At 37.1% G+C, this 14,540-nt stretch overlaps 1 protein-coding gene across 3 annotated transcripts in view; it reads left to right on the plus strand.

The window, feature by feature from the left end:
* The window catches only part of STK3 (serine/threonine kinase 3), a 301,708-nt gene that overhangs the window by 200,315 nt on the left and 86,853 nt on the right, over positions 1-14,540 (plus strand). For all 3 annotated transcript variants that reach the window (XM_057532260.1, XM_057532261.1, XM_057532262.1), the window contains one exon: positions 8,047-8,239. In XM_057532260.1, the coding sequence (XP_057388243.1) occupies positions 8,047-8,239 (193 nt within the window). The remainder of the gene's footprint in view (positions 1-8,046; positions 8,240-14,540) is intronic.

Genomic DNA, 14,540 nt, shown 5'->3' on the forward strand with positions numbered 1-14,540 from the left:
ACTCACTTAACGCTTTCCCTTCCAGCCATAATATTTCTACCTTTGTGCTTGTTTTTCCCAATATAGGGTGCCACTGTCTACTCTTTCCTAATTTTGGTCCTAGAAATTTTTATCTTAGAAAGATCCAGCTGTCTAAGGGGAGTAATTTAATTCTAAGGAGCAAGTGAGTCTTAATTCTATTTTTTTTCCCATCTATCTTGGCAGCTTGTTTATTCATTGTTTGTCTTTTTGTAAGCTCAAGTTTAGTTGAATTTTATCTCTGAGAAAGATGTGAGTTCTGGGTTGAAGGTTGAGTATGAGTCCCTTTAGGGTAGATTTTAATTTGTTTTCATCAGGCACCCGGGGTGCCTCCATACTGAGACTGCATTTGACTAATTTCTCAGCATGGGGTTCCCCATACCATGTGAGTAATGTTAGAAAACCCAAACCCATGTCTGTACATCCTAAAGGGAAAACCCCCCGCCATCCATTCCTCATCTTTACCTATAGCCCAGGTGAGGCAGACAAGTTTATATGTCATCTCCCTTACCTGTGAGTACGTTTTTTCTTGTCTGTCCTTTCACTGAGGATGTAGACTTTCAGGATTCCCAATTTTATGTAAGAGTTTCAGTTCTACTTTAGAGAGAACCCAAAGACTCTTTTGTCTTCCTTTATCCATTAAAGTGGATAACCCATCACCATCCCACCCCTCATCATCACATGGCCCCTATGGCAGCCCTAAGGTCAGATTTAGCTTATTCTCACTCTAGTTCCTAGTTGTTTGGGGCTCTTGGAGATTTCCTTTACTATCTTGAAAGCTCAGTTTTGTATTTGTAGTATGTTTTGTTACATTATTCTTTGCTGTCAGTGCCATCCCTGATTAGCGCCTCTAAAACGTTTTACAGATATCTAGACCACTATAATATTGCAACTTTTTGTATAATTGGTTCACTTATGTGTCTTAAACATTCATTTTTTTCCTGAAAAATAAATTTGTTCATGCTGTAGTAGAATGCATACCCAATAGGAGTGTCTAATTGAATCAGCGTCACTAAGATCACTGTTTTGTATTGATAATGTACTGTTATGTAATTGTATAGGTAATAAAGAAGTATTTAAGATCATTTCAGGAAGAGAAAATAATTAGAATATTTCAAATTAAAAAGACACCTATTTATCTAAGAATAGTCAATCTCATTAATGTTAGAAATGACAAATGCTTTCTAAAATGTTTGTGTTAATATCCTTTAAATCAATCAGATAGTAGCTGAATGTTTAGAAAATCCTTTAAGGTGGTAGATATTGCAAATGTAAAGATGCCTAGTGCAAAGGCTCTGATTATTTCTCAGACTGTTATAGCATAAATCTGTCTTAGCAGTGGAGTAGGATTTCCTAATGATGTTTTCAAATATTTGTATTCCATGTGGATTTTATGATTCATAACCTGGATTATCGTCAGTACTCTGTTTTGCATTCCTGGCACATGATGACCACTGATTGAAAATGCTATTGTATTCCTTACTGGAATTGGCCGCTTTCTACAGTGGGGAAGCATCTGCTCTGCAGACCTTTTTCTATAAAGTATCAACATGTTTTTCTTCTGCTTTTCTCTTGTAAGGAGTAACAGAGTATATATAAATGAAGTATAACTTTGGAAAAACATTATAAATAACTGTTTTATTATGAAAATGTTAAAGTATCAAATGGAAATTTTAACAATCATCTAAAATATAAAGAATAATTTGAGTTAATGCTTTAAAAAAGTAAGAAGTGTTACTGAAAAGTTTTCAGCACCGTCACCAAATTTTTAGTGTTTGATTTGCTAATTTCATAAAAAAGGACTTCTCATTCCTTCCATACTTCAGTAATTACTGTTTGGATGCCACCCTCTCATTAGTGAATTGAGTGCTCATTATTTTTTTCATTACTGTTTTTTTTTTTACTGTCAATTTGTAAATTGGTTTAGCATCCTTTAGCAAAGTGACTATGTAAGTGAAAATAATATGCAGTGAAAACGATCCCTTCCAAACTTGATTTAGTGTTTTTATAATTTTATAGATTAAGCCAGTTATGTGCATCCAGAGGTGCAAGCTTCATTATCCCAGCATAGATTCAAGTCTAATATAGAATACAGGAAAATTTTAAAGTATTATTTCACACCAACCAGATGTTATGTTTCTTGTTAAATTTAACGGTCACAGCACTGAATCTTATAAGGATAAGAGATAAATGACTCACACATATAAAAACAGATTTAGTGTTTTGGGAATTAACTGGTTTGCAACCACGATAAAATAAGGTATTAAACTAGCAGTAGATTTTTAAGAAGAACTGATAGAAAATCAACTTTTTTCCTCCCTCCTTAGTGGAGTCTACTGAAAAGAGTAAAACCTTTTTTATTAGCTTTTTGACCAAGTGCAAATTAGTTTACTTATGTGTATGTCAGCTTCTTCCTCTCTTAACTTAGCAAAATGAAACATGCTCTAGCTAACCTGTAATATAAATTAAACTAGAGTTGAGAAATAATTTAAAATTTAGAAGACTTATACAATTGGAAGTTAGATATTGGGCTTTAGAATCAAACAACCTGGTTAGAATCCTTGCCCTTCCACTTATCTGTTATATGACCTTGGACAAATTATTAAACTCATTTGAACTTCAGGTTCATCATTTACACAACGGGGACAATAATATCTCACAGAATTAATAAAAGGATTAAATAGGAGTGACCTACAAAAAGTCCTTGGTATAGTGCTTCTAACTCATTGATGATAACTATTTTGTCATTATTCGATAAGTGATCAATTGAATAATTCTAATTAACAGTATTATTTTCCCTCCCGAAGTTTCTTTAATAGCCATTCTATGTTTTAAATAATTAGTTGGTTTAAATAAAGTTCTACAATAGAATCTTGCATAACATTCTATGCTTTAGCACTAACTCATAATGAGGGCTTTAACATTAATATAATAGATTATGTAATGAGAACAAGGCTTTGTACTGGATACCAGGAATATAACTGTTGACAAGATCTGATTACTGCCCTTATAATAACTTTTAGAGTCTATTTAATAGATTTGGACAAGTCAAGTGTACAGACAATTAGAGTATTGTGTAATAAGTGTATGATAGGCATAAGCACAAGGTGCTATAGCAATACAAAAGTATGACACCTAATTCAGTCTCGGGGTGTCTAAGCTGAGAAGGGATGTCTAAGTGTAGTTCTGTTGTAAAAAGAAGTTGTAATATAAAGCACCCTCATTTGTGTATATATATTAAATGTTATAGTCTTCTCATCCTTTAAGACCTAATCTAAGGGCAGTGTCCTCTGTGAGGCTTTCTTCATTTGACAGAGGTGGAGTCAGAGGCTGTACTTTCGGTACTCTCATTGTACTTTGCCAACACTTTTCTTACAGCGTTTAACAAATTGCCTTGTAATTTATTGTTCACATGTCAGTTTCTCTTAGACTTAAGACTTCTTAAAAAAAGAAAAATGGAGCAAAACCGTTTATTATTCATCTTTGTCTCTGTAACGCCTGGTTCACTCCTTGACATATTATAAGTTTACAATAAATGCTTGTTGAATGAATTAGGTAAAAATATGAATTGCTTCATTTATTAAATAAATTTTTATCAAGTACCTAATATATGCCAGGTGTTCTAAGCATTGAGGGTTCATCTGTGAAAAAGAAGGTTTCTTTGCCTTTATCAAACTTGTATTATACTGGTAGAAAAGCCAGGTACAGGCTATGAAGAATATAGAAGGATAAAAGATTGATGGGGACTTCGATTTTGGATTGGTGGTCAGAAAAACCATCACTAAGGAGGTAACATCTAAGTGGAGACCTGAGTTAAGCAGAAAATAAAACTGTCTTAAAGAAGAGCATTCTAGGCTGAGAGAACAGCCAATTTAAAAGCCCAAGGAGGAACATGCTTAGAATGCACAAGAAATAGCAAAGGAGGCCAGCCTGGCTGGAACTGGGTGAGCGAGAAGGAATGTGATAGGAGATAGGATTGGCAGATATGACTGGGCCAGATCACATGTGGCCAGGATGAAGGCTTTGGGCTTTAATGTAAGTGTGATGGGAAGCCAAACGCAGGGTTTTGAGCAGGAGCGTAACATGATGTGATCTGTCTTCTGAAAGGATCCATCTGCCTGTTATGTGGGACACTAATGGGGGCAAGAGGGGAAACAGTGCAGACTGCTAGGAGGCTGTTCTAATAGTCTAAGAAAAGACAGTGGCTGTGACTAGGATGGACCAAGTAATTCGTATGGGACTCTTTGGGCATAGGAGCTGGTGACATAAGCTGTTAAAACTGTAAACCTGCACCTCTAACTTAAGCATTCAAGTAGATCAAAATTTAAATTTAAGTAAGGTATATGTACTTGGTGGGATAATGGGTTAAGAAATAAAGGAACTAGTTTCTTAGTCCCAGCTCCACTTTTAAGTAGGTGTGTGACCTTGGGGAAGTCTCTTACTTTCTCATTTTATGTATAAAATGAGGGGTTGAATTATTAAAGGTTCATGATTTTATAATTCTGTGATAAAGTAAATATATAAATGAATGCTTACTGTGTGTGGACTACTGAATGAAACACTTTAGTAGATTCAGAAGTACTATAAGGCACTCTTATCCATAGGTACTTACATTTATAAAAGATTTTATGAAACAGTTACAATATGAGATCATAAATTTAAATGCAAAAGTGTGTAATGCAGGTTTTATAAATTCTAGAAGTTTGGAAAAGAGGATAATTAATAAAGACTGAATTTGCCATAAAGGTAATAGATACTTGATCTGGAACTAGATAGGATTAATTAAAATGAATTAGAGAGGAAAGAGCATCCTGGGTAGAAAAGAAGATGTGATGTGAGCAAAGATGAAGTCTTTAATGAGCATATGAGTTTATGGCAGCTGGAGACTCAGTTGAGGTCAGCCTGACTGTATTGAATGATATGTGAAAAATGGGAAGATAGGATCGGCCATATAAAATAAGATAACATAGAGGACATTAAAATCTAGGCAGCTTTGTTTAGCTTTCAATGCAGGCAAGAACTGGGAGCCATTATAGATTCTTCGGTAGAAGAATATTATAATACAAGTAGTATTCAAGAAAGATTGGTATAGTATGTATACTTTGAAGAAGGGGTGAAACTACCTTATTCCTAGTAGCATGCAAGCATTTTACATACCTTTTCTCATTTAATCATCATAACACCAATGAAAGAAACTAAAGTTCAGAGAGTTTAAATAGGTTCCCTAAAGGTCTTAAGGCTACTAAGTGAGTTGAGCCAGGATTTGAACTAACATCCGTCTGATTCTAGGAGGTCAGGGTGCTCTTCCTGCAGTAACTCAGGCATAAGGTAAGGAGGAATATACTCAGTAGCAGTGGGAGTGGAAAAGAAGAGATGGAGCTGAGAGAGAATTTTTTGAAGAAGAACTTGTTGACTGATAGTATATAGGGTGTGAGAGAAAATAAACCAAAAAAGACATTGCAGTTTTACTCTGTTAGCTAATGAAGATGACTGTGCTTTGTAGTGGTTATTGTCGGGGATGGAGGCAGACTGGAGGGGCCAAGGAGATGGATGAAATGATCTTGTTTGAGAATGTTGAGTTTTAAACATCATTAAGCATTTAAGTAGTAAGTAAAGTCAGAAAGATGTCAGGATTTGAGAGTCCTCAATATATTAGATAGTTGAATGCATAAGAATGAAGAAGTCTTCTAAAAGAAGAGAAGCTCATGAAAGGAGAGCAGAAGACTTTGAGATATAATGCTGAATTTATCCTGTAGGTTGAGGATGAGGAGGGCTGTCAAACAGCTGAGAACAACATGACTGCTCCTGTTCTCCAGTATTTGCATTTTGACCTCGTCAGAACTTAGGTTTTGTTTGTTTGTTTCTACTTAAAGTGGAATAGATATAAATTAATTTCAGTACATGATCAAGTTTTTCTAAATAACACATTGCTTGGTTTCTCAAACAGAATTTGTTAGTTTAGTTTTATGGCCCTATTCCAGTTTATCTTTTGGTGAACGTTCTAAAGAGCATTTTTTGGTTCATACTTATATTACTGACTTGATTCTTCTGTGAATTTACATTTAAAAGCCAATGGCTAGGATATGGCAACAAAAGAGAAAAAATAGATAAATTGGAGTTCATCAAAATGAAAGGCTTTTGTGTATCAAAGAAACTATCAAGAGAGTGAAAAGACAACCTACAGAATGGAGAGAAATATTTGCAAATCATATATCTGATAAGCGATTAATATCCAGAACATAAAGTGAACTTCTTCAGCTCAACGACAACAAAAAACAATCTGTAACAACAATGGGCAAAGGACTTGAATAGACATTTCTCCAAAGAAGATACACAAGTGGCCAATAAGCACATGAAAAGATGCTCAATATCACTAGTTATAGGGAAATGCAAATCAAACCACAATGAGATACCACACATCCATTAGGATGTCTGTTCTCAAAAAAAAAAAAGAGGGAAAATGACAAGTGTTGGTGAGGATGTGGATAAGTTGGAACCCTGTACACTGTTGGAATATAAAATGGTATGGCCAATGCAGAAAACATTTTGACAGTTCCCCCCAAAATTGAGAATTACCGTTTGATATAAATTGCACTCCTAGGCATACACCCAAAAGGATTGAAAGCAGGGACTCAAATACAGATCTTCCTTAAATTATGATGAGGTTACGTCCCGATAAGTTCATCTTTAGTTGAAAATACCGTTAAGTTGAAAATGTATATAATATACCTAACCTACCGAAAAACATAGCTTAGTCTAGCCTACCTTAAATGTGCTCAGAACACTTAAATTAACCTACAGTTTGACAAAATCATCGAACACAAAGCCTATTTTATAATAGTGTGGAATCTCACATAATCCCTTGAATACTACACTGAAAGTAAAGCACAGAATGGTTGTATGGGTACAGAATTGTTGTAAATGTATGGGTTGTTTACATCCCTGATCACGTGGCTGACTGGGAGCTGCAGCTTGCTGCTGTTGCCCAGCATCATGAGAGTATCGTACTGTGTATTGCTAGCCCAGGAAAAGTTCAAAATTCAAAGTACGGTTTCTACTGAATGGGTATCTCGTTTGTACTGTTGTAATGTTGAAAAATCCTAAGTCAGACCATCATAAGTCAGGGACCATCTATCTGTAGATACTTATATACCAGTGTTCAGAACATTATTCATAATAATCAAAAGGTGTAAACACCTTATTGTCCATTAACAAATGAATGGGTAAACAAAAGGTGTATGTGTGTGTGTGTGTGTACATGCAATGGAATATCATTCAGTCTTAAAAAGGAATGAGATTCTGACATCTGGTACAACACAGATGAACCTTGAAAACATGCTAAGTGAAATAAGCCAGACACAAAAAGCATGCTTCTACTTTTATGAGGTACCTAGAATAGGTGAATTCGTAGTAACAGAAAGTAGAATAGAGGTTACCAGGGATTGGGTGAAGGAAGTAATAAGGAGTTAGTTTTTGATGGGTACAGAATTTCTGTTTGAGATAATGAAAAATTTCTCGAAAAGGGTATTGATGATGATTGGACAACATTGTGAATGTACTTAATGCCACAGAACTGTGCACTGAAAAATGATTAAAATGGTAAATTTTATGTTATGTATATTTATCATAATTTTTTAAAAGCTAATGGCTTTTGTACAAAGTTGTAAACATTATTAAAGCTGTTATAATAGTGCCAACATGCTCTGTCTTTAATGTGCTCTCTTTTATTTGTTTATTTTGTTATATATTCTTTGTTAATAATCTTCCTGTCTTAATCCTTATTTTAAGAACAACTAGCAGCCTGCTATTTCATCAAACAATTTCTGTTGCTTGAACTTTAATTACCTAAAGCTTTAGGTTATTTTGGATAACTTTTGGGTCTTATGATAACACTGTATTTATGTCCTTACATTAAAATTAGTAGTGATAGTAGTATTTTTCATTATTAAAATATAATATGTTCATAGTATTGTACGATATCCATCTATGTTAGAAAAGTCTTCCTTCACTGCAGTGTTTTGTTTGCAGGATGAAGATGAGCTGGATTCCCACACCATGGTGAAGACTAGCTCGGAAAGCGTGGGCACCATGAGGGCCACAAGCACGATGAGTGAAGGGGCCCAGACCATGATTGAACACAATAGCACAATGTTAGAATCTGACTTGGGGACCATGGTTATAAACAGTGAGGATGAGGAAGAAGAAGATGGAACTATGAAAAGTATGTGGCTTTTTTTCCCATTGAATATTAATTTTCTGTTCTGAGAGTATACTTCTATAGAAACCAGGATAGTTCTGTGTTGCTTGTTATAGCCAGTTGTGGAAAATTTTGTTTCTTGGCTTTATTTAAAGTGAAAGGAATATGGCACAAGTGAATTTTCAAAAATTCTTTTAATATAGCAGAAAGTAGCACATCTTTAACTTAGTGTTACGGAACTTTTTTCTGTTGAAGGATGCTAACCCATAATTTAATTTGTAAAGTATTTTTTGAGATAAAAAGATAGCGTTCCTAACATTTACTTTTCCAATTAAAAACATGAACCTAAAATTCTGTTCCAAATAATACAACATAATATTATATCACGTTGTCTAAGTTATCAGTTAAGCTGCAGTGACAGAGGGGAGCAAGCCAAGGGAAGAAATAAGGGCTAAGGTGGGAAAAGAAGAAACACTAGAAAGAAGAATCAAGAGACAGGGATACTCATGCAGAAAAATTAGTTCAGTGCATGTTTACTACTGCTTGTCCTGTGCTAGGCACAGTGCCAGGGGCGCTGCAGGGCTGAAATGACGATTAAGGCATTCTCTCTGATCTCCGTTGCTTACAGAGTGATGAAGACAGAGATACTTTCACAGGCTAGCATTTCTTTTTGTATAAATATGGCTCTTTAAGATTGCAGTTAACAATGTAGGACATTGTGATTTTTCAGTTATAGGCAAAAGCAGATTAATTACCTCCTGATACCTACTGACCGTTTTCTTCCCCCTACCACTCTAGTCATGTATGGTCAATGTCAAAGTCTAAGCACAAAGCTGTTTTTCACTACACAGAACTACTTCTCCACGGCACAAAAGCAATAATACATGACTTCTTGCATTGTAGAGCCTAGAAAGTTATAGAGTCAAATGATTTGCTGATAGGGTAAAATGGATATAGGTAGGAATTTCCTCTCTGACATTTTTGTTTTCTTTTTGCCTACCCCTTTCTTTTTGCTACTCCCCCTGTGAGTCTGCTTGATAAGTCTTACCTCATAGCTTCAAGTCATTTGGCTCACTGCCGTTGCTTTCTTCACATTTCTTAGTATACATAGCCCATTATGGTTGTATACTTTGAAAGAGAGTGCCGCGAAGCACAAGATGAAAACAGATTGCCACATAGTTAATCCTTGGTGGGAAGGGGGAGAGGGATGTGAATTTTTTTTATCTCCCACGCTGATAGGTTTCTTGAGCCTTTGCCCCGAAAAGCAGTCTAAGGCTTGGATTCCTAGCTGGGCATATTACTAGAATAGGGCTTCTGCATCTGTAACATGCTCACCCAACTACATTGAATGGTCTTGTGGCCTCCAAAGCTAGCTAGTGTTAGGGTACAAGTCATATGCCTTGTAGATCAGAAAGACAGATAAGATCATTTACAACACATTTCCCATCAGCATGTAGCACCACTTTTCCGCAGCTGATAAAATTCTTTTAGTCAAGTGTTATGATTCTTAACAGACCAGTTAGAAAATCACTGAGTGCTTTGTTCTATCTTTAGAGAGCTACTGCATTTCCTATGAAACTACATAAACAACTTTTTCCATGTAGTCAATATAGTTGAACATCAGCATTTAAACAGTGGTTTAAAAATGAGTATTTATGGAATCGAATTCATGTTAGATTGGTATATTTCAAGGAAGAGATATGTGATAATGATTTATCAGACCTCATGCTTTAAAATTATAGCACAGATTTCCACATATTTCATGTAATGACTTTCAGCTTTGACAGCCACAGAAATCATTCAATTTATGTCATAATTTTATGTCCTAAGTATGATTCTTTGGGTCACAGAGATTTTATTGAAAGCTCATTTTTAAAATGAGCAGATAGTGGTTTATGTAGTTGTTTTATATGCTTTATTTATTTAATTTTTATTTTTCTAATTATTTTTTATTGGGCTATAGTTGCTTTACAATGTTGTGTTAGCTTCTACTGCACAGCAAAATGAATCAGCCATACATATACATATATCCTCTCCATTTAGGACCCTACAGTGCATTAAGTAGAGTTCCCTGTGGTGGTTTTATATGCTTTAGCAAGTTTTAAATCCCATGAGACAACTTCCTTTGTATTTTAAGTTTCCACCATTTAGACATCATTCTGTTATAATGTGGGACTTCCATGTTCCCAGAGATCGAACCAAATGATGTTAGTGTAACCCCCCAGGTTTTGTCATACTGTAGTATAGCAATAGTATAGAGTGTAAAGAAGTTATTGAGGCAGAACTTACTTTCCGTGAAACCACATAATTACTTTTAGTTTTAGTTTTGTGTTTCCTCATGATCTAAATCTTCTTTAAAACATCTTAGATGCGTTGGTATGAGCTCTTAGGTTATGTTACATTAGTGGAAGCCCCATTTGCTAATGTGTCTTTAGCATTTTTCTCCCCTGAAAATATTTTATATATTTTTGTTCCCTAAAAGATTATAGCATTATATTATTTTTGATTTTCTAAAATCTCTAGAATGTTATACTGTGTGCTGAATATTCTGATTTCCATCACCTTTTCCTTTGGAGTTTCAAAAGAGTTGCCTGATTTAGTATTCTTGTCAGTTTAAATTATGTTTGCATACTTTTTTATACCTTTATCCGTGAAGCTAGAAATTACAGACCTGTTTTCCTTACCTCTGAAAAGTGTGGTGATTTAACTCTAGGAAGCAAAATTATTATTATTTTTAAAAATTAATTTATTAATTAATTTATTTATTTTTTGGCCGCATTGGGTCTTGGTTGCTGTGCACGGGCTTTCTCTAGTTGCAGCGAGCGGGGGCTGCCCTTTGTGGCGGTGTGCGGGCTTCTCTTTTTTGCGGGGCACTGGCTCTAGGCACGCAGGCTGCCGTAGTTGTGGCTCGCGGGCTCAGTAGTTGTGGCTCGTGGGCTCTAGAGCGCAGGCTCAGTAGTTGTGGTGCACGGGCTTAGTTGCTCTGCGGCATGTGGGATCTTCCCGGGCCAGGGCTCGAACCCGTGTCCCCTGTATTGGCAGGTGGATTCTTAACCACTGTGCCACCAGGGAAGTGCCTAGGAAGCAAAATTATTAAAAGAGCTTTTGAAGGGAAATGGAGTAAAATGACAAGAAATATTTAAAATTTTATCTGTTTTTTAAAAAACGGGCATAGACCTGGAAAGCATGTCCAAAGAACTCTCCAAACTTATTTTCAGCAATGATGGCATTATTTTTACCATCTCTCTCCCACTCCCCCTCTTCCCATTCCCATTTCCCTGGGATCTCATTACCCATGTAATGTCCAGTCTTCAGCTCGGTAACCCAGGTCTTTCACAATCTGGCATCAGCCAATATTTACACATGGAACTCTACTTCCTTATATATTATACTTTAGGCCAGTTGGAATTATGAGGTATAAGCAGGTTGTTTGTCATTAAGGAAATCAACATTTAGGATTTTTTATCCTGAAGGAATAGATTAGGACCAGGTCAGGAATCCATTGTCATTAAATTGATGAGTTAGTAGAGATTATTTCTTTGTGGGTAACTCTGGAAGAGCAGTTGTTTGAGCAAAGAAAAAACTGGGGCCTTTTACCTTGTTCAGATCTGCTCTGTTTCTATGGTGGAACTTTCTAGCCTTTCAAAGCTGGAGCTGGATTGGTAGCTGTAGTTGCCCTAAGGGGAAACTATCTCTGTTAGTATTTAAGGAAGTGCCACACTCTCCAGTCAGGTTAGCAGCTCTGTTCCATGGTTTCAGCTAATCTCCATGTGCCCGCTATGTCAGTTTGTCCTTCCAACAACTTGGGAAGCTGGAGCATCTGGAGAGCCCAGCCCTGCTTCCCTCGTGCATTGAAGGAGACCTGATCTTCCTGGGACTGGGAGTGGAGGTACTGAGCCATCCAGCAGCTCTGGTCTCTTCCTTCACAGGGCAGACTCTTGCTCGTACCTTTCTCTGCCTCCTCCAAAACCTTGCTCCATCTCTCTTTATCCAGCACGATAGCCAGAGAGGTTCTATAGAGAATAATGATCTCCAAAATGAAGAGAATACCACAAACATGAATACAAGACATTTGAATGGCAAGGTGTGGAAATGGTAAGGGAGCACTCAGCTGATTTGATATCTCCTGGCTAAGAGTATGATCAGTAATGTGTTGAGATAACTTGCAGGTGAGAGAACTGTATTCCACTGTTTGTGAAGTTTGATGTCTTTTTGAGAAAATGAGGAAAGTGCCATGTAAGCATGAGAGAGTTAATTTTTATTTATTTATTTATTTATTATTTTTAGAAAAGAGAATAAAAGGTAAATTTCTCAGGTTATAACTATCATTAATTGTGTGTCTAGTATGGGCCAAACATTGTGCTTGGGACTTTGCATACATTATCTCATTAACTTCTCACAAGGACTCTGTAAAGTAACATTGTCACTATCATTTGCCACTAAGGAAACTGAGACTTGGGAATGTGAAGTGACTTGTCAGAGATTTCATAGCAAGTAAGTGGTGGACCCAATATACAGACCCAGGTTTGACCCCCAAATCACATCATTACTGTGGGCCGGTGAGCTTGACATCCCCTTGGGCAGAAGTCTAGAACATTTGTGAGTCCTTTAGGAAAGGAGACCTGAGTCATTATAAGTTAGCATAGGTTACTGGGAACAAACCATATCAGAATAATTTGATTTCCTTTTTTGATAGCATTGCTAAACCCCTAGATCAGAGAAACTGCTAGGTTTGGATATTGTGTTTTATGATTTGGGGAGAGTATTTGACAAGATCTTTGATGATATCCTTGTAGGCACTATGTAGTATGACCTAGCTGATGGTTCTGTTATGAGGGTTGAACAGTTTCACACTTAGAGGCTTATATCAGTTGGGGTTTATTGGAGGACAGAAACTAGGCGTTTTAAACATAAAAAGATTTAAGTCAGAGGTGTGGCTCTTAAGAAAATCAGTGGAAAGTTTGGAGGAGAGGGCTGTGTAGGCTAGGCCTCCAGGAACGACTCCCACACTACCACAAAAGTGAGCCTTATAGAACTACTACTACTACAGTCAGGAAGGTAGTGAATCCAGAGGCTGCCATTGGCACTAATGAGTTCAGTAATACAGATTGAGATCAATCCCTGTTGCTCTTCAGGGATGAGAAAGCCACCACTGAGACTGCAGCCACCTATTAGCACCTGTGAGTCTGGTGACTGGATGCTGGAATGCTGCTGTAAAAAAAACCCTTGTCTGCATAGCTGTGCTGCCCAGAGGAAGTAGCTGAGGTAGCAGGCTCATGGTCTCCTCCTCACTTCCTGCTTTCCCAGTTGTGAGAAAGTACACTTAGCTAGGACTCTAGGTGCAGAGTGTTCTAGGAAATGCAGCATTTAGCTTTCTAGCCTGCACAATCAGAAGGCTCACCAGAGGCAATGGCAGTGGTTGCTAAATTTCAGTCAACTGTGGTGTTTAATAACAGATTGCTGTCAATGAAAAGATTTCTCATTGTGTGACATAGGGCCAAGGTCTCAGCCCTAGCTAGCTCAACATTGTTGTACAGAAATTTGGATGAAGCTATAGAATGAAAGTCCATTAGAATTACAAATGACATGAAGTGGAGGAAAAGAAAAGTACATTCTAAGGTAGAATCAGGAGCTTAAGAGGCCTCCTCAGGTTGGAGCAGTAGGCTTGATTTACGACATAAACCCTGCTCTTGCCTCCAGCTAACTCACCTCACAAGTGTACATCATAGCAGTAGCCCCGTAGAGACGCTGGCTCTGCAGACGAGAGCAGGGCCTGTGCATCTCTATTTAACAAAAAAACTAAAATATCAAAACAATAATACGCTACAAGTACTTCTGAGGTGCAGCTAGGAGTGATAACCACTTTGTAGAACGAGGAAATAAGCAACTTTACTGTACTGTCAGTACCTAGAACTCACCTGTTGTATTTAGGAAGGATGGAGACACGGTAGAGCACATTCAGCAGACAGTGAGCCAGATGGTGAAGTAGATGGAGACCATGTTATACTAAGAATGGGCAGAGGGAGGGGGGACCTTCAAGATGGCGGAGGAGTAACATGTGGAGATCACCTTCCTCCCCACAAATACATGAGAAGTACATCTACATGTGGAACAGCTCCTACAGAACACTCCTGAATGCTGGCAGAAGACCTCAGACTTCCCAAAAGGTAAGAAAATCCCCACATACCTGGGTAGGGCAAAAGAAAAAACAGAGACAAAGGAATAGGGACGGGACCTGCACTTCTGGGAGGGATCTGTGAAGGAGGAAAAGTTTCCACATACTAGGAAGCCCCTTCACTGGTGGAGACGGGGGGGTTGGGCGGGA

The sequence above is a fragment of the Balaenoptera acutorostrata genome, chromosome 17 (assembly GCF_949987535.1).
Source record: "Balaenoptera acutorostrata chromosome 17, mBalAcu1.1, whole genome shotgun sequence".
Lineage (NCBI taxonomy): Eukaryota > Metazoa > Chordata > Mammalia > Artiodactyla > Balaenopteridae > Balaenoptera > Balaenoptera acutorostrata.